This window comes from Ailuropoda melanoleuca, chromosome 14, assembly GCF_002007445.2.
Source record: "Ailuropoda melanoleuca isolate Jingjing chromosome 14, ASM200744v2, whole genome shotgun sequence".
Lineage (NCBI taxonomy): Eukaryota > Metazoa > Chordata > Mammalia > Carnivora > Ursidae > Ailuropoda > Ailuropoda melanoleuca.
Window position 1 is genome coordinate 44,258,397 of NC_048231.1, and position 16,547 is coordinate 44,274,943.

Sequence of the window (16,547 nt, forward strand, 5' to 3'; positions counted from 1 at the left end):
CTTGGTGTGTAAGTCCATTTATTCGTATGTTTAGAAGAGAAAGTCAAGCGACCGGTTACAGGGGTCCACTGTAGAGCAGGGTTTGCAGATCATTCACTGAGGTTTCTAGACACACAGAGGCTCCTCTTAACGCCGGGCCATTTCAGCTTGCTGGCGGCCTTGTGGACTCGCCTCACCTGAGGGCACCCCACCTGCCACCGGGACTCCCCATCCGTGTGTACACAGCACCTGGGGTTCTTCAGCAAGGGCCGAGGGGTGGCAGGCGCCATGTTTGCATGGGGGCACAACTGGAAGGAGGATGTGAAGGACTGTTTCCCCTAAAGTAGCTTCCTGGTAGCCAGGGCAGAGGGTCCCTGGGGTGCTTGTTGCCAGAAAGGAGGCAGACCAGTGCTTTCTGCGTTAGGGTGGACTCCCAGGGCCTTCTGTTGCGGGATGGGGGAGGATGTGGTGGCCAGTCCTTAGCTTCCCAGCCTAGGCAGAAGCCTCTGGTGCAGTGCGGGAGCAAGACAGCCTTGGGACTCCAGGGTTTCCCTCGGGAGGGGAGCGGCTAGCCTGGATTTCCGCCACAGCCCTCCCCCTACACTCCCCACCACTACTGGGTCACCCCACATGGGGCAGGAGTTGCTGACACGGATAGAGAACCGAACACGACTGGTCGGTCCCAAGCACCTGGGCCACAAGATCCGTCGTCCTCCGCTCAGGGAGGGACTATGGCCATGAGGTGTGCATAGCAGATCAGCACTACTGTGGTCTTCACGGCATGTCTATGAGAAAGAATATTTAGGGACAGATGGGGACCTGGGGGGGCACCTTCACTGACTCTTCCCTGGTGCAGCTGGGGGCCCCTGATGTACACACAGTGGGGTGGGATCCTGCAACTCCTCTGGAAGCCAGGCCCGGGCCAGAGTGGCTGCCCCCTCAGGCTCGGAGCTGACTCAGGGCCCTTCCCCCGCCCCCCCCCCAAAATTCATCCGGAGTCAGATTCCATGTGCCCATTACTGTTGCCCACCCACAAGCTCCGGGCAATAGCAGGGGCCCTTACAGCAACCTCGGTGAAGGCAAGGGGTTACTGTGTAGCCCCCACATCAGAGGGGCCTTGGCAATAGGACCCAGTGGCCGGATTCATAAGCCATGCTGTCCCTGCTGGATGGGTGGCCCCACACCAGCTCCGTGGTGGGCTCTCCCATCGCTGGGCCCTGGCTTCCCATCCGTGCCTCCAACTGAGGAGAGGATTCCGCCTGGGGGGCTTGTTTTGCCATCCACTCCCTGTGGGACCTGTGTCCTCAGCAGTGCAATAGGGGCCAACCACTCTGCCTCAGGCCTCAGCGTGGCCGGCATAGTCTGTAGCGGGCAGGGCAGGAGCAGGCATGGTTACTCTCGAGGGGGCCAGCACCGCGGGGGCCCTCATATGTCGGCGCCCAGCTCCGCGCACTGCTTGTCGGAGATGTGGGAGGCCAGGGAGTCTATGATGTCAAGCAGCAGCTGCTGGCTCAGCGAGCGCAGGGTGGGCAGCTTGGAAACCTGCATGAGGCAATCAGAAGGCCCAAGCAGGATGGAACCGGATTCTCCTGAGGGCCGGGGTGGGCTTCGGAGTCTCCCTGGAGCGCCACCAAGCCAGGGCGCGGGCTGACTCCGAGTGGCCAGTGGCCGGGCCCTCTGCCTGGCTAACCCCGGGGGGCCCACTGCCGTGGGAGATGAGCAGCTTCCATGCGCCCCACCCCGCACCTGGCCAAGGCCAAGGGGCAGCGGCCCCCGAGGAGGAGAGGGCGGCTCCCGCGGGGCCGGGAGGGCCCTGACCTTGGTGAACTGGTGCACGATGATGTGTAGGCAGTGCCGCTTCATGTCCAGCGCCTGCGTCTTGTCAGCTGCCTCCAGGATCTGGAACGGCAGCTTCCTTGAGGGGCTGCTCCCTCTCTCACGCACCCGCCCAGGTTCAGGGAGGCCGGTGGGCCCCAGTGAGCTACCTGAAGTACGTTCTGCACCGTCACGTTCATCTCCAGGTTCTGCTTGCAGTACGCCTGCAGCCGGTTGTTGTAGAAGCCGTAATAGTAGGGGGCCGCAAACAGGTAGCTGCGGGCTGGTTAAGGAGCTGCCGGCCAAAGGAGCTCGTCTCCCCACCACCTCCCCGTCTCCCCTGGGCGGGTGCAGCCGGAGCACCGGGCAAGCAGGGGCGAGGAAACCCGAGCCGCCTCCTGCTTGCTCAGAACAAGGAAACCCATCCCAACTCCAGGGGCTGGCCCAGGGCTCCACTCCAACTCACTCTCTACACGGTCTCTTGAAGTACTCAGGGGGTCGAAGGCCCTAGTCCAGACCCCAAAAACCCCAGGAAGCCTCTCCCAAGAAAACAGCCACATGCCCATTTGCAGGACCGACTATGGCCTCACAGAGCCCTGAAAGTCATCTCGCACCCAGTTCAGACCCCCAAGAAGTGACGTGACCAGGAATGCCTGTGTGGCAGTCTACTCACCTGTCACACAGGACACCAACCGACCCTGTCCTCTGGGCAGTCATGAGGGTCAAGAACCCACCCACCCCTCCTGGCTGCAAACCCCTCTGTGCCTGCCGACCAACCCCTTCAGGGAACCCCGGGAGAGCACGAGGCACCGGGGAGCCCCTGGGAGACCACACAGCCAGGAGCAGCCTGCCGGCCTCCGAACTGCTGAGCGTGGGCCCCGGCGGGAGGATGCAGGGAGTCCTCGGGCGGCATGTTGACCTCACCGTAGTAGATGTAACGCAGCATGGACTCGAAGGCCTGCCGGCTGGGCACCATCTCCCCGATGGAGATGTTCACCTGGCCGTCCTCCGGCATGAAGGACCGGAACATGGCCTCAAAGTAGCTGCAGACAGGGGCGGTGGAGTCCTGGCTCTCGGCAAATGCAGCGGGGCGGGGACCTGCCCGGCCCCGCCACCCCCTCCAACCCACCTGGAACGGGCGGCCAGGATGGCCTTGTGGGCCGGCCTCGGGTGCCCATCCAGCAGCAGAGTGATGTCACAGAACTCCGCACCCGCTCCCTCCAGGTACGCCTTCATGTCCTGGATCAGAGATGTGCCTGGTGGGGAGGCCAGGGGGCAGTGTGGAGGGACCTTGAGTAGATGCCCCCGCCCCTCAGCAGACCCTGAGCCGTCGGATTCGGGCCTCAGGGCCCCACAGACACTTCTTGCACACCCGCCCATGTTGCTGCCCTGATAAAACCTCCCCCAGGGCCAGAAGCCCTACTCTGGCCTGCCCCCCAAAGTCTGACCTCCCCGACTCACCCCAGTGAGCACTCCTCCCCGCCCTTGAGCTTGAGCCCCCTCTGGGCCTGGCAAGCACCGTGTCCTGCCACGTGTCAGCCAGGGCCAAGGGCCAGAGGCAGCACAGGCCCCAGGGAGTCAGGAGATGAAGGAGACTGTGCTGTCCCTTCCCATCTAGGTGGGGACAAGGGAGGCACCAGGAACGTCGGAAGTCTTTGGACCGCGCTTACCCCTCACTATGCCCCAAAGGCTGGCTGCGCCTAGAAGAGCAGCTCAGCGACAGTCATTGTGACCATGAGCATGTCGCTCCCAACGGAAGCCCTCAAACCTGATGTCACTCAGGGCAGCCACCCTTGCCAGCCAGGGGCCCCGTGTCCGCCTCCACGAAAGGGCTCAGGAGATTCCCCGCCCTCAGGTGCACAGCCGCAGTCGGATGCCCCGTGGGTCGGGGGCCTCTTCCTTCCAGTGAGCCTCAGTTGACTGCCCGTGCCGCTGAGCCCCGGGAGCGCTCCGGATCCCCTGCGCCCATACCCCAGCCTGAAGGCCAGGCCGGTACTTCCATGGCTCCCAAGTCTCCACCCAAGACGAATGCCATCCCTGTGTGCTGTTCTCAGGGATGGGGCCTGGGTCCCTACCGATGTCCACGGGCTGCTCTGAGGGGGCACGGGGAGGCGGCTGCTGCTTCCGCCGCACGATCTCCACGATCAGTGGGGAAGAGAGGCGCTCGAACTCCTTCATCATGATCACCTGGTTGAAGTGGGACTCCTTCACCACGAAGTTCAAGCAGTGCTCCTGGGACACACAAGCCGGAGCAGGCAGGCAGGGTCAGGCCTTGGCCGATGGGGCAGCAGCCTGGCTGCGGTGACTTTCGGGGGGCGGGTGGCAGCAGCCTGGGGTGGGGGTTGGCAGCGGGGGACGGGGCTGGCGGCGGCAGGCAGGGTGGGCCGTGCACACCGGGCCCGCACCTTTAACTGGCCCAGCTGCAGCCTGGCGGCGCTCTCGCACACGACTAGCACATTCTGCAGGTCCACAGAGGCCTCGATGTACTGTCGGCACAGCTGCTCCAGGCGGCACAGCTGGAAGCTCAGCGCCAGCTTGTACACGTCCATGATGAGCAGCACGTCCTCCACGTGGCCTGCAGCCAGAACTCCCTGAGCCGCGGGGACGCGGGGACGGGGAGAAGGTGGGGGCAGGGCAGGAGGGAGGAGCGTGGGTCTGGGACATCGGGCAGCAACTCCACTGCACGGGTGGTCATGGGTGGTCGTGGCTTCCGAGCCTCGGGCTGCCCCCCTGCCCGCCCTGCCCCACCCCCAGCAGCGCACCTTTCCGTGGGTACTTGATCTTGTCTGTGTAAAGGAACTGCATGAGCACTTCGAACGGCCGGGCCTCAGCCTCGCGGATGGCCACACGCAGCAGGGGCGGCCGGGCCCCCCCTACGGCCCCACCAGGGACCTCCCTGGGAGCCGGGGCTGCCTCCTCCTCCGGTTTCTACAGGGAGAGGAAGGGGAGCTCAGGGGCGCCCCGTGGATGCCGCTGCCCTGGCCGGAGGGGGCTGGGCAGCACCTCACCTGGGCCAGCCGCTCCCGCGCCTGCACGATCTTCCTTCGGAGCCAGCGGCTCCGGGCGGTGACAATGGCCACGTGGCCCTGCACACACTCCTCCTTCTGTAGCAAGAATGACATCTTGGTGGGGAGCACAGCACACTCCTCCTGGCAGGCCAGACATGCCTCGGTGCACAGCCCCCACCCTGCAGCATGGCGGGCTGGCGGGGCACAGGGAGGGCACCCACCTCGCCCAGCACAAACTCCACGTCGCAAAACTGGCGGCTCTCCCACAGACGCCCGTAGTCCTCATGCAGCGTGCACTTGGGGTAACAGGAGAACTGCCAGAGGAGACCCCAGTGTTGCCACGGGAAGCCACCACTGGCCCAGGCCCTGCCGTCCTCCAGGCCACGCGTCCCCAGCCCAGCTCAGCCCAACTCCAACCACTGGCCCAAGCCTGCTCCCAGGCTTCCACTGCCTCCACTGTGAGCCCCCAATGCCGCCCCACCCACCCCACCCTGCACGGAGGTTCCTCAGACTGCCCTTGGCCTAGAGCCCCCTATCCCACCTGCCAGACTCCCCGGGCGGGCTGTCATCCCACCAGACGCAGCCCTGACTCTGGTGCCTCGGACAAGCCCCGCCCCCCCACTGGGCCTCAGTTTCCATCATCTGGGGCCCCTCCACCCTGGCTGGCGCCCCTGCAGGCGGCCCATGAGCCCCACCTGGAACCGGTACATCTCCCCACTGCGGATGTTGTTGTCCACGGTGCCCCCGAAGATGTACATGGCGTCCGAGATGACAGCGGCTGCGTGGAAGAGCCTTCCGCTTGGCAGCTGGGCGGAAGAGGGGGTGGATAAGTAAGCCCGTCACGTACTCCTCCGAGCCTCAGTCTCCCCGTCCGTGAGAGGGGCTGACCGCAGGACTGGCATCAGGGCGTGAGGGAGAGCAGTCAGGGTGCCAACCCTCACCTCGGAGGCTGGCGGGGCAGGCTGCTTGGCTGTGGTGGTGCCGAAGTCCAGGCCAAACACATCTCGGGACTTCTTGAAGCCACCCCGCTCCTCAGAGGCTAGGGCAGGCGCCTCCTCGGACGCAGATGCTCGCTCTGGCACCTCAGCCCCACCGACCTGGAGCGGAGAGACAGGCGGGCATGGGGCCACTCCGCAAGGGCCCCGCAAGGCAGCAGACACCAACCTCCTGCTGACCCCGTTCAAGAGCCAGCGCGCAGGGGGACACGTGGGAGGGGCGGGGCCGAGGAGCGGGCCCTGGCGGCGCGGCTCGGAGGGGCAGCCGGCAGCAGTCAGGGTGGGCGTTCTGGGAGAACATCCTCAGCACCGTGTGGACGGGATGGGACGTGAAATGGTAAAAGCCCACAGGCTGCAAGAATGGAGGAGAACAGGGGCGCAGGGCCTCGGGTCGGGCCAAGGCAGGTGTCCAGGGCTGAGGGCCTCAGTCATCCTGGCTCTGCTCCTGGTGGCCATCTGGAGCCCCGGGAGCCCTCTGAGGCTGTGAGGAGCTGCAGGGCAGCGGGGGGCAGGTGAGTCAGGACCCCCGCCCCTCAGGCCACGAGCCCTGGGCACCCCGGCCGCCGTGCCCGGCAGCACTCGCCTCGCTGTCGGAGCTGGGCTGGACGACCTCCCAGGTCTGGAAGTCCACATCATAGCAGTGCAGCTCGTTAGGCAGCGTGTTGTCTGCCGCGCCCCCGAACACGTAGAGGTGGCGGTCAAAGGCCACCATGGTGTGCCCGTAGCGCCGCTGTGGGGGCGGTGGGGAGCCACGAAGCAGGTGCTCCGTGGGGATGCGCGTCCACCTGGGGGCATGGGACAGTGAACCAGTGCTGGGGGGGGGTCCTGCTCCCCAACCTCCACCTGGGTTCTGAGGCCTCCCTGCAGCAGCCCCTGGGCAGACCAGCCGGCGCAAAGGCGGGCCTGAGCGCGTACGCCCAGCGCCCCTCATCCCCTTTCGCTCTGGCACCACCCGGCCTGAGCCCCGTCCTGTCTCCCAGCCACAAAGTGGGCAGCAGCGACAGGCAGGAATGGGGGGCTCTGTACAGTGAGGCCATCCCGCTTTTGGGAATGGCGACGCGCCCATCACTCTGACATGTGGGCTGGTTCCCACAGCCAAGGCCTCACTCCCGGGAGCTACCAGGACCCCGTCTTCCGATGCTGCTCCTACATCCACTACCCTCCCAGGACTTCCCAACACCTTCCAGCACATCCTGTCTTTGAAACCCAAATGATCCAGGCGGGCCATGCTGCCGGGAAGCTGCTCAGCAGATGGGAGATCGGCCTGGGCAAAGCCCAACTGGGGTGGGGCGGGGTGGGGCGGAGCAGGGCGGAGGGTGCTCTGTAAGAGACCCCGGCGTTAAGCATCACACCAGCAGCCTTCTGTGTGTCTCCACGGGAGATGGTATCTGGGTGATGCCCACACCGCGGGATCTGCCCACCTGCGCACAGCCTCAAGAAAGCCAGGCGCGTTTGTTCCCACCTCTGGGGGGGCGGGGGCAAAGGGCACAGGCATGAAGCTGGGCAGGCGGCCGTGTGGGGGGCTGGAAGCAGGCCAGCCTGAGGAAGGTGGCACCACACTGACTCCACCCCATGGGACTCCCCTGCTGCCAGGGCCACTGGGGTCTCCTAAACCCGGCCTGGGGTGCTGCTGGTGGCAGGATGCCCCCCTGGTTTTCTTCATACCCCTGTCCACTCTGCGTCGAGCTGCAGCTCTGCCCCCAGTTCTGGCCTAGGTCCCTCACCCTGCAGCCCTCTGTCCCCTCAGTGCACCCTCCTTAACCCCCACACCCCTGAGCAGCCCTCAGGCCCTGTGTCTCCCCCAGTAGCGGCACCCCAAGAACCCTTCATCGATTAGCTGTCTGTGCGCCTGGCCAGAGCCTGCATGTCTGCCCCAACCCCTCCCCACATCTGGGCATCGCTGGCCTCTGCTTCCAACGTCCCTCACCTCTCCAAATCTGTTCCTGCTGGCTCGGAGCCCTCCTTGCCTCCCACCACTGTGAGCACCAAGGCCAGGACAGAGATGCAGGCCTGTGCGCAGTGTGGCTCTCCTCTCAGGCCCGGCCAGCCCAGGCCAGGAGAGCTGGGTGAGTGTCAGAGGAATTTCCCCCGTCTGGGATGTCCTGACCTTTCTCCTTCCCAGCCCATACCTCTGGCCTCCAGGGCAGCTCCAAGTCCCCTCCCGAGCCTCCCTGACCTGCAGCAGAAGCTCCCTGTTCCCTCCCCATCCTTTGCTCCCGGAGCCAATACCCGGCCTGCACCACCTCTGGGCTCGGTCCCCATCACGAGGGCTGGCCTGCAGCTAAGGACAGCATAGGCTGGAAGCTCTCAGGGCCTGAGCACGGCTCTAGTCCTCTGCCACGGTAGCAGATCTATACCAGCTGCATCTGTTACTGGTAGCACTGGTGGCACTGACCACGCCATTCACGGGGCAGGAGCCATCCTCCACCCTGGACAAAGAGAGGCCAGCCGGGCCCCCCCTTGCTGAGCCACAGCCACAGCCCAAGGGGCGTGCTTGTGCAGTCTGTATGAGAACAGCCACATCCCCTGGCTCTGGAAGGGTAGCTCGCCCTGTTGTTCCACGGACGCGGGTGCCCACCCCGGGGCCCACCACCAGGGCACTCACGTCTTGTCCTTGAACTCAAACTGGAAGAGGTTGTTGGTTATCTTGGCTCCGCTCTGTCCCGAGAACACAAACATCTTGTCCCGGCACACGGCCACCGGGAAGTTGCAGCAGGACGGCGGGATCTCGCCGCTCTGGGCCACCTGGGGAAGGGAAGGCGGCTCAGCCAGAGCCCTCCCGGGACCGGCTGCACAGGGTCGAGGCTTACACCACTGGCTTGGGCCTACTTTCGTTCTTGAAACTTCTTCCGTGAATGAGAGTTCATGGATTAATTTCTGTAGAAGAGCTTAAAGCCCCACGTCGTCCACCTAAAATGGGCCCAGTTTCTAATAGTCGAGGCTAAAACTCATCACTACAAGGGAAAGACACCCCAGGGGGAAGACAGTGGAGATCACCCAGAAACAGCAGCAAGCAGGACACCTGCCAGCAGGCTGAACTCGCTGTGTTCAAATACGGGTGGCTTCTACCCAAGCCGCACCAGTGACTGAACATGATACCACGCGAAGCACAGAGCCTTTAGTCACTAGGTGAGCGCTGCTGGCTTCGGGCAGGAGGTCAGCGAGGAGCACGAGGCTGGGGACAAGGCTGGGGCTTTGGCAAGGGGAGCAAAGCAGCCCCCACCCTGGCCCCGCCGGCCCCCCAAACCCCTCACCTCCCTGCCTCCCCTGCCCCACCCCGGCCCCCCAAAACTCTCACCTCCTCCCAGCATGTGAGCTCCCGGTCCTGGAGGCCAATGGTCCACATGTCGTTCAACCTGCATTAGGACAGAGGGGTCAGGGTCTCCACAGCTGGGGCTGGCGGCAGGGTGGGCCTGGGCCCGGCCAGGAGGGATGGCTCCAGGGAAGGACACATCATGCAGGACTCTGATCGGGGACCTAGGGAGCAGCCATGAGGTAGGAGCTTCGGGTGGGGGGGGATGCACCGAATCCCCCCCAGCCCAGACAGCAACACGTGGCCTCATTCACAGTGTCCAGCCAGTGTGGCAGGGTCCATCTCACTCTGACCCCTGGGGCTCGGAGAGGGCTTCAAAGAGGCAATACTCGCAGAAACTACCAGTAACAGTGCCACCACTCGGAGCTGCTGCTGCTTCTTTTTTTTTTTAATTAATTTTCTTTAGTAATCTCTACACTCAACATGGGGCTCAAACTCACAACCCCAAGATCAAGCAAGAGTCACATGCTCTTCCGACTGAGCCAGCCAGGGGCCCCACCCCTTGGAGTTTCTGTGGTGTTGAGATCTTGGGGAATGAGTACATGCTACTTTTACAATCAGAAAAATACAGCAAAGCCAATTTTCTAAAATGAGGAGGAGAATGCCTAGTACACAGGCAGGAACCCTATGTCGTCATCCATGGGGAGAGGCTGGGTCTGAGGCCTGCTGCTGCCACTACCTGCTCCACAGGGTCTCTCCTCACTGTGTGCCTGAGTATTTCCACCCCAGCAATTCAGGGGGCCGCTCCCCACCCCACAGCTCTGACAATACCCAGCTATGACACCTATTGCCGTGGAGACCAGCACACCCGTAGACAGCAGCACAAAAAAGCGCCAGGCCTGCCGCCCCCTCAGACGCCCCCAGTAGGGACCTCAGGGGTGCCAATCCTTCTCACTTCTTGGGGTTGCGAGGGAGCTCCCTCAGTTGCCCTCCACATCCATCCCCCCCCCCATCTTCTTCTTCCCTCACTCCTGTGCACGACACTCCCTTCCTGAGATACCCCCAGCCTGAGCCTTCGCATGCCGGGAAGGCCCGCTCTGGGCCTCAGTCCACTTGGGGGCTGCTCAGAGGCGGGGTGCTGGGGCTGGGCACCACCTACCTGGCATTGCCATCGTAGCCCGCAAAGATCCACAGTTTGTCACTATAGACCGTGGCGCCATGGGCGGACCTGGCGACTGGCAACCTGCAGCACGAGGAGGGGATGAGGAGAGAGACCCCCCCAGCACAGACCCGAGCCTCACAGCCCCACAAGGCCGGCCAGGACCCCAGGGCTGCCATGCCTACATTTGCTAAAACCAGGGTTCTGGGGATGTCTGCCGGGTGTCATGAGGCTAAGCTCACAAGGTGGGGCAGGGGGATGAGGAATTCAGATGTCCACAGGGTAAAGCCCTCTCCCGGCCATCACCAAAATATCAAAGGGGAGGGGGTGTCCTGGCAAAACAGGACCTGAGAAGCGCCCATCAGCAGTCCATTGGGGGCCCTTCTGCAGTTTGAAAGGAGAGACTCTAAGAGCAGGGAGTGGGCCTCAGACAAGCACAGCTGGGAGTAAGCACAACTCAGGCCTCTCTGGGCCTCGGACTCTTCTTCTGTAAGCTACAGGGGACCCAGTGCAGTAGCCTTTCAGACACCCCCCAAAGGTTTCAGCAAAGTCTCTCACCGTCCTTCAATCTTCCACTCCGTCCACTGGCCAGTTGCAAACTTATATTCAAAAAGGTCATTTTTATTCTTCAAGTTAGAATTGGAATAAATGTCCCCAGTGTAGCCCCCTGGGTAGAGAGAGGGGGAAACTGTCATACCCAAAGACAGTGTCCCAGAGGCTTCAAACCCCAGGAGGTGGGGGGCAGAATCTGGCCTCACTTAAGATGTATTCTGGGCCTCCCTCCATAAACCTTGGGGAGCACCTACTGCCTGCCTGACTCCGTACTTGGCTCTGGGGACACAGAAATGAGCAGAACCCTGTTCCCTGCCCCTGGTGGAGTGACAGAGGAGGGAGGAGAGCCACCCTTCCGCCCAGTCACAGAGGCGGACCATTCCAACCCTGTGAGATGGGGACAGTTAGGGAAAGGAGTCCTTGAGAGGCCCCCAGGCCACTGCAGGAACCGAGGACTCCAGCGGAGAAAGACAGGGAGTGAGCCCCGGGTCTGGCGGCAGGATGAGGCAGCTGCAAGCCCGGAAGGGGGCACGGGGCCCTGGAGAGGAGGGCAGCTCACCGAAGACAAACATGCTGCTTCCGTAGACAACAGCCGAGTGGTGGTAGCGGGGGGCTGGCGGGGTGCCGGTGGTGAAGGCCCTGGGGGGGGGGGGGGAAACAAGGCGCAGGGGGGTCAGTCAGCAGGGGTCAGCTGTGCAGTTCACACCACACAGGGCAGCCCCTGCCACCCCCAGGATTCCGTTCATTTTTCTGTTTTGTAGGCAATACCTACCTCATTGTAGAAACTTAAAAAAAAAAAAGGGGGGGTTTTAACCTTTATATTATTTTTACTAGGCTCCACGTGGGCCCAGCATGGAGCCCAACACAGGGCTTAAACTCACGACCCTGAGATCAAGACCTGAGCTGAGACCAAGAGTCAGGTACTTAACCGACTGAGACGCCCCTCATTACAGAAACTTTGAACAAAAAGTGCTGATGAAGAAAAGCACAAAACTAGCGCTAAGACTTGCCAGAAAACACCATGTAGACCATTAGGTCACCCCCCCCAACACCTCTCCCATGCATAATGATGCCTCTGAGTAATGCTGTAAATGGAGTCACGTGGTGGGTATTTTGTAACATCTGCGTTTTGAACTCACCAGCAGAGTGAGGCTCTGGGCTCTGTGCTCTGGGCTCCAGCGCCCCTGCAGCCCACCTACAGCGGCCGGCCACACGCTCTCCTTAGTGAACTAAAACCCCATTTATACCGCTTTCCTGGGGCTGCTCCTTTTCAGAGTTTTATCCCTAAGCACTTATTAGTAAAGGACTGTACGGTCTTTAGGGTGATTTTTAAAATTAACCTGTAACTATTGGCTATGTTATGAAAGCAAGGTGTGAGAGGAACGAGACATCAACTTCTTTGGCAATCCCAGCACTCAGTGATGCCACCCTGGGCCCAGATGTCCTCCTCCGTCAGAGGGGGGTGGTGAGACCCCACCACAGAGGGAACTGGGGACTGGCGGACGCACGCAGAGCCCCTGCCCAGAGTGTGGCACCCAGGTGACTCGCGGGTTCTGTGCTCCTCCTGCATGAGCAGACGGCAGAGCTCAGGAGGAAGCCCGTACCGCCTCATTCTGGGGTCCCTTTCTCCCCCTCAGCTGGGAGCTGCCCCCTGGGCAGGACTGGAGACTGGAGCAGATGGGTACAAATATGCCGTGCTCACAGAGGGCAGGTGTCTTGCCCAAGGCCACACAGCTGGGAGGGCCATCTGTGGGAGGCGGCAAGGGCTCACATGCGGCCCACTACCCATGTGGGGTCTCTGGGCAGAGGAGGGTCCCCACAGGGGCACGGAGGGGAGCAAAGCCAGTGCTGCCAGCCCCTGGCCAGCACCCCTGGGCAGCACAGGGTCGGTCCTGGAAGGACCCATCAGCCGATAACCGCCCCCGCACTGCCCCATGTCACCTCCCATAGCAGCGGCTGGCCCAGGAGACAGGCCCAGTGACTGAAGGGCTCTCCAGAGGCAGAATTTGAGGACCAATAACCAATCAAACAGATCCCTGTAATTAAGAGGATTCAGAATAATCAATCTGAGTTGTGGACTGGGAAAGGAACCCAGGAAAGTGAGACGAACGCTAAGCGCCACTGTTATCTGCTCCTGGAAGCTTCTCTCTGGCTTCCCCTAGCACGACTCTGCTGGCAGTCAGGGCCCAGCACAGGGCTACCGAGTTCTGGGGGAAGGGGGAGCTAGGGCTCAGAGGCCACCCACCTGCACCAGGAGCAGTCCTTCACGTCGAACCGCAGGAGGTCGTTGAGCATGGTCTTCCTGAAAGACAGCCAGGGACATGTGGGGTCAGTTCTGGGCTGGCCCGGGTCTGCTCTCCAGGACCCGGGAGAGGACACTGCAGCCCCCGGGGTGGGGGTGGGGCCGTCGTGGGGACTCAGCCACCAGGCAACCAGCTGATGCCCAAGGGACCAGAGAGTGACCACAAAGGAAGTTTCCAACTCGTGCGGGTACCAGGATGGGGACACACGTGGGACCCGCCTGCCTGGGGTCCGGTCCGAAGCATGATCCTGGCCACCCAGCAGCTGCTTGAGGGCTCCCACTCCAACATCTCAGCACCCCCTTCTCTGAGGCTGTGCCACGGTAATGCAAAGCTTCCCACATCTCAGGGGAAGCCCCTTTCCTCCTCTCTGATCTTCCTTCCACCTCTTTATTGCAAAGCCAAAGCAACTACATTGAAGATACAATAAAATGGAAAACAAATCCACTGGCCACCTACCAGGACCTGGATGTTACCACGCGGCCCTTGTCAGTTAGAAGGAAGAAGGGAGTCAGCCAACAGGAGCCCAGCACCCCTTGCATGCCAGGCCTGTACAGGGCGCCCCCCCCCGCACCCCTCCCTCAGTCTGCACCAGGGGGCTTTGCTCCCCACCTGCATTTACAGAAGAGGAAGGGGCCTGGGACGTAAAGGACTGCCTAAGGCCATGCAGTCAGGAAGCCAGGAGCTGGGAAGCAGATGGGACTGTAATCTCTCGCCTCTCCCGCCTCCCCTCCCCTCCTGCCCCCTCTCCCTCCCAGACACTGCAGGAAGCCATCTTTCTTTGTACCCAGTCCACCTTTACAAAGTTGCACCCGGAGTGAGACAAATCTGTATCCTGTTTCTCGGTGCCACATTGTAGCAAAGTATTTCTGCTTGTTGCCACACCGTTGTCATGCCAACTCCCCCTGCTACAGAACACTCCTGGGGAGGCTCCCCACCACTGCCCTGGGCTGGACCCCCGGCCCTCTTCTGGTTCGGGGGACTGTCATGAAGGCTGCAGTGAACATCTGTGGGCGAATGCCTCTTCCTATTTCATTCCTTCATGTGACACACATTTACTTAACCGTCCGTGTGAGGTACGGCCCAGCCCCGGCGGAGAACAGATGGTCAGAATCGGTTAAGAATCGGTTCTGTGCAAACACTCCACCCACATTACAGCCAAACCTCCATCCTGAGCCCTTCCCAGCTTTGTGCTCGCTGACCCCCAGGAGCACGCTGCAGAAGCAGGGTATACGGCCCCCCATATACAGGGGAAGAGACCAGGGTGCAGTTAGTGCTGTTAAGCCACCTACCTGAGCCCAAAGTCACAAAGCTCTAACTTGAACAGAGCCCGGTCTATCCAGGAGACCAAGGTCCTAGCCTCAACCCCCCCATCTAGCTGGCTCCCAAGCCTCTCAGGGCCCTGGTGGGCATCCCTAGCCTTTCCTGACCACATCAGCGAATGAATAGGGGGAGGGAAGCCCTGCCCAGACTCCAGGCCTGATGTCATTCTGCATTCCCGACCTCCCAGCCGTTGCCCTGCTGATCCCTCTGCTCGGAACACTCTTCCTCTTTTACCTGATTCACTCCGACTTATCTTTCAGGTCATCAAACGCTCCAGGAAGGCTTCCTTGCCCAGACTAGGCCCCCTTCTCCTCTCCAAGCACGTCTGCTATGCCCACACCCAGTACTTAACATGGCCCTACTCCTGATAAGAGCTAAAACAGCTCTTTCCCTCTGGGAATGGGTCTTAGGGGAACACTGCCCGAAGGAAGCGGCTACACAAACCAAAGGTTTACCTCAGCCATTATCTTTCACCAAAGGAGATGAGCCACAACTTAACAGGGAACAAACAGTTCATGGGATGGAGGTAGAGCCCCCCAACAAAACACCAGGTCATGGTCAGGAAAGTTGTTTCCCAGGAATTTATAGCAATGTGGATAAAACCTTTACAGAACGTGGAAAATACGGGAAATAAATAAAACTGTCCTCTAAACGCTGCCATGTGGCACATGGTGATAAAGCCCAGAGAGAAGCGCAGTGAAGGAAAAGTGTCTGGGGAGGGTGGCAGCTGCGGCGGATGCGTCTCGTTCAAGGCTGTGTCCACGCACTCAGAACAAGAGGCACATTTCTGTGTCCCAAGCATGTGGTACCCACTGAATGATGTGCTGAGGGTCTAGAGGGCCGAGACTCACACGGAGAAATGAGGCTGAGTACTTAGCTAGCCCAGTCAGAACCACCATGTTTCTCCCTCCCTGGTCCAAATACCCTGGGCTCATGCTCACTCACCCATTGTCTCCACCAAATACATAGATGGCATCTTTATAGGCCACCACTGTGTGCTTGCTGCGCCTGGAAAAGAAAGAATGGGTGGGCGGCAGTGAAGCTGGGACCCTCCTGGGGGCACCCAAGGAGTGAGAATAAGCACCCAGGCTGCTGCAGAAATTAGATAACACTTCTCAACTGCCAAGATCGATCGAGATCCCTAAATTCACAAGTAGCCCAGGACCCTGTATACGGGGACCCCGACATTGCCCTGGGACTGCCTCTCTGGACTCCCCACCCCACTGCAGAGCACCTAGGACCCCAGCTCCAGACCCACAAACCCAACTTAATTCTAGTGCCCTGCCCCAGGCCACCCGACTCCGAGACTCCCTCAGAACACCATCCTCCTGGACATCACCACTTCCTCCCCACCCCCCATTACCAGATCCCATTCCTGGACACCACGCCCCGGCCTCGGCCCCTGGACCCCGCCCCGGGCCCTCCTCAGACACCCCCCTTCCCCAAGAGCCCCTGAACTCCGCCGTACCGGGCCCCCACGAACTCATCGCAGGGCGGGAGGCGCCGCCAACGATGCACTGTCTCGAAGGGCCCGAAGTTGAGTGTCAGGTACTCAACACTGTCCGAGCAGCTGTGGTCAAAGTCCACGCTCGGGGCTACCTTGGACCGTGCGCTGCCTGCCAGGGCCCCGGCCCCGATAGGGCCTCCCGAGCTCCCCGGCCCAGCCATGACGGGTCCACGCCCGATCGGCCACCCGGTCCGCGGGACGTGTGGCCACCGCCCCGGGCCGCCCCGAGGGACTACATTTTCCGGCGAGCCCTGTGTCGACCGCGCCGCACTTCCGGCCTGCGCCGCACTCCCCGGCAAGCTTAGCGCTGGTCGTGACTCCGCGGGTCCGCGCAACTTCTGGAAGCCGGGAGTGTGTAACCTTCTGAGGAGCGTTTCCCACCAAGTACGCGCGCCACACGCCCCCTTCCAGTGAAGGCGGCGTCCAGTCTCCAGCCCCGTCCGGACTACACTTCCCCGGCGCCGGCCAGGCCCACGCCGCCCGGAGATGGGCCACACCTCCCGGCATGCCCTGTTTGCCCGGGACTCGGCCTTGACCGTCCGCCGCTCCTGGGATCCCAGGTGGAGGGTTCCGGGCTTGCAGTGGCCTAGGAGGAAGCTGGACTATCCCCTTCCTGCCTGCGCCCCCACTTCTGGCCCCCGCGTCCCCCCCCCCAC

The 16,547-nt window shown here is 61.9% G+C and overlaps 1 protein-coding gene across 4 annotated transcripts; it reads right to left on the bottom strand.

Moving 5' to 3' along the window:
* Position 1: 1 nt before the first annotated feature.
* LZTR1 (leucine zipper like transcription regulator 1) lies at positions 2 to 16,379 on the bottom strand. Of its 4 annotated transcripts, none has more exons than XM_019807054.2 (21): positions 15,853 to 16,378; positions 15,330 to 15,392; positions 13,007 to 13,063; positions 11,321 to 11,400; positions 10,768 to 10,876; positions 10,210 to 10,293; positions 9,096 to 9,153; positions 8,403 to 8,542; positions 6,381 to 6,582; positions 5,744 to 5,899; positions 5,498 to 5,608; positions 5,024 to 5,116; positions 4,803 to 4,898; positions 4,557 to 4,722; positions 4,200 to 4,369; positions 3,870 to 4,026; positions 2,924 to 3,050; positions 2,688 to 2,837; positions 1,965 to 2,070; positions 1,726 to 1,878; positions 2 to 1,521 (listed from the first exon to the last, which is right to left on the bottom strand). In XM_019807054.2, the coding sequence occupies exons 1-21, from the start codon at positions 16,050 to 16,052 to the stop codon at positions 1,405 to 1,407; spliced, it is 2,595 nt and encodes an 864-aa protein (XP_019662613.2). In that variant the 5' UTR covers positions 16,053 to 16,378; the 3' UTR covers positions 2 to 1,404. The 4 variants fall into 4 exon arrangements, 3 of the variants coding, with proteins under 3 accessions (XP_019662613.2, XP_034497955.1, XP_034497954.1); XM_034642064.1 differs by having other exon boundaries at positions 1,798 to 1,878; positions 15,853 to 16,376; XM_034642063.1 differs by having other exon boundaries at positions 2 to 1,878; positions 15,853 to 16,379.
* Positions 16,380 to 16,547: the final 168 nt, after the last annotated feature.

Coding starts and splice junctions, on each gene's coding strand:
- LZTR1 (XM_034642063.1), bottom strand. CDS start 16,052: ATGGCTGGGCCGGGGAGCTCGGGAGGCCCTATCGGGGCCGGGGCCCTG. Junction 8,543..9,095: donor AGCTCACATGCTGGGAGGAG/GTGAGAGTTTTG, acceptor TCCCTTCCCCAG/GTGGCCCAGAGCGGCGAGAT. Junction 5,117..5,497: donor GGGAGATGTACCGGTTCCAG/GTGGGGCTCATG, acceptor CTCCTCTGGCAG/TTCTCCTGTTACCCCAAGTG.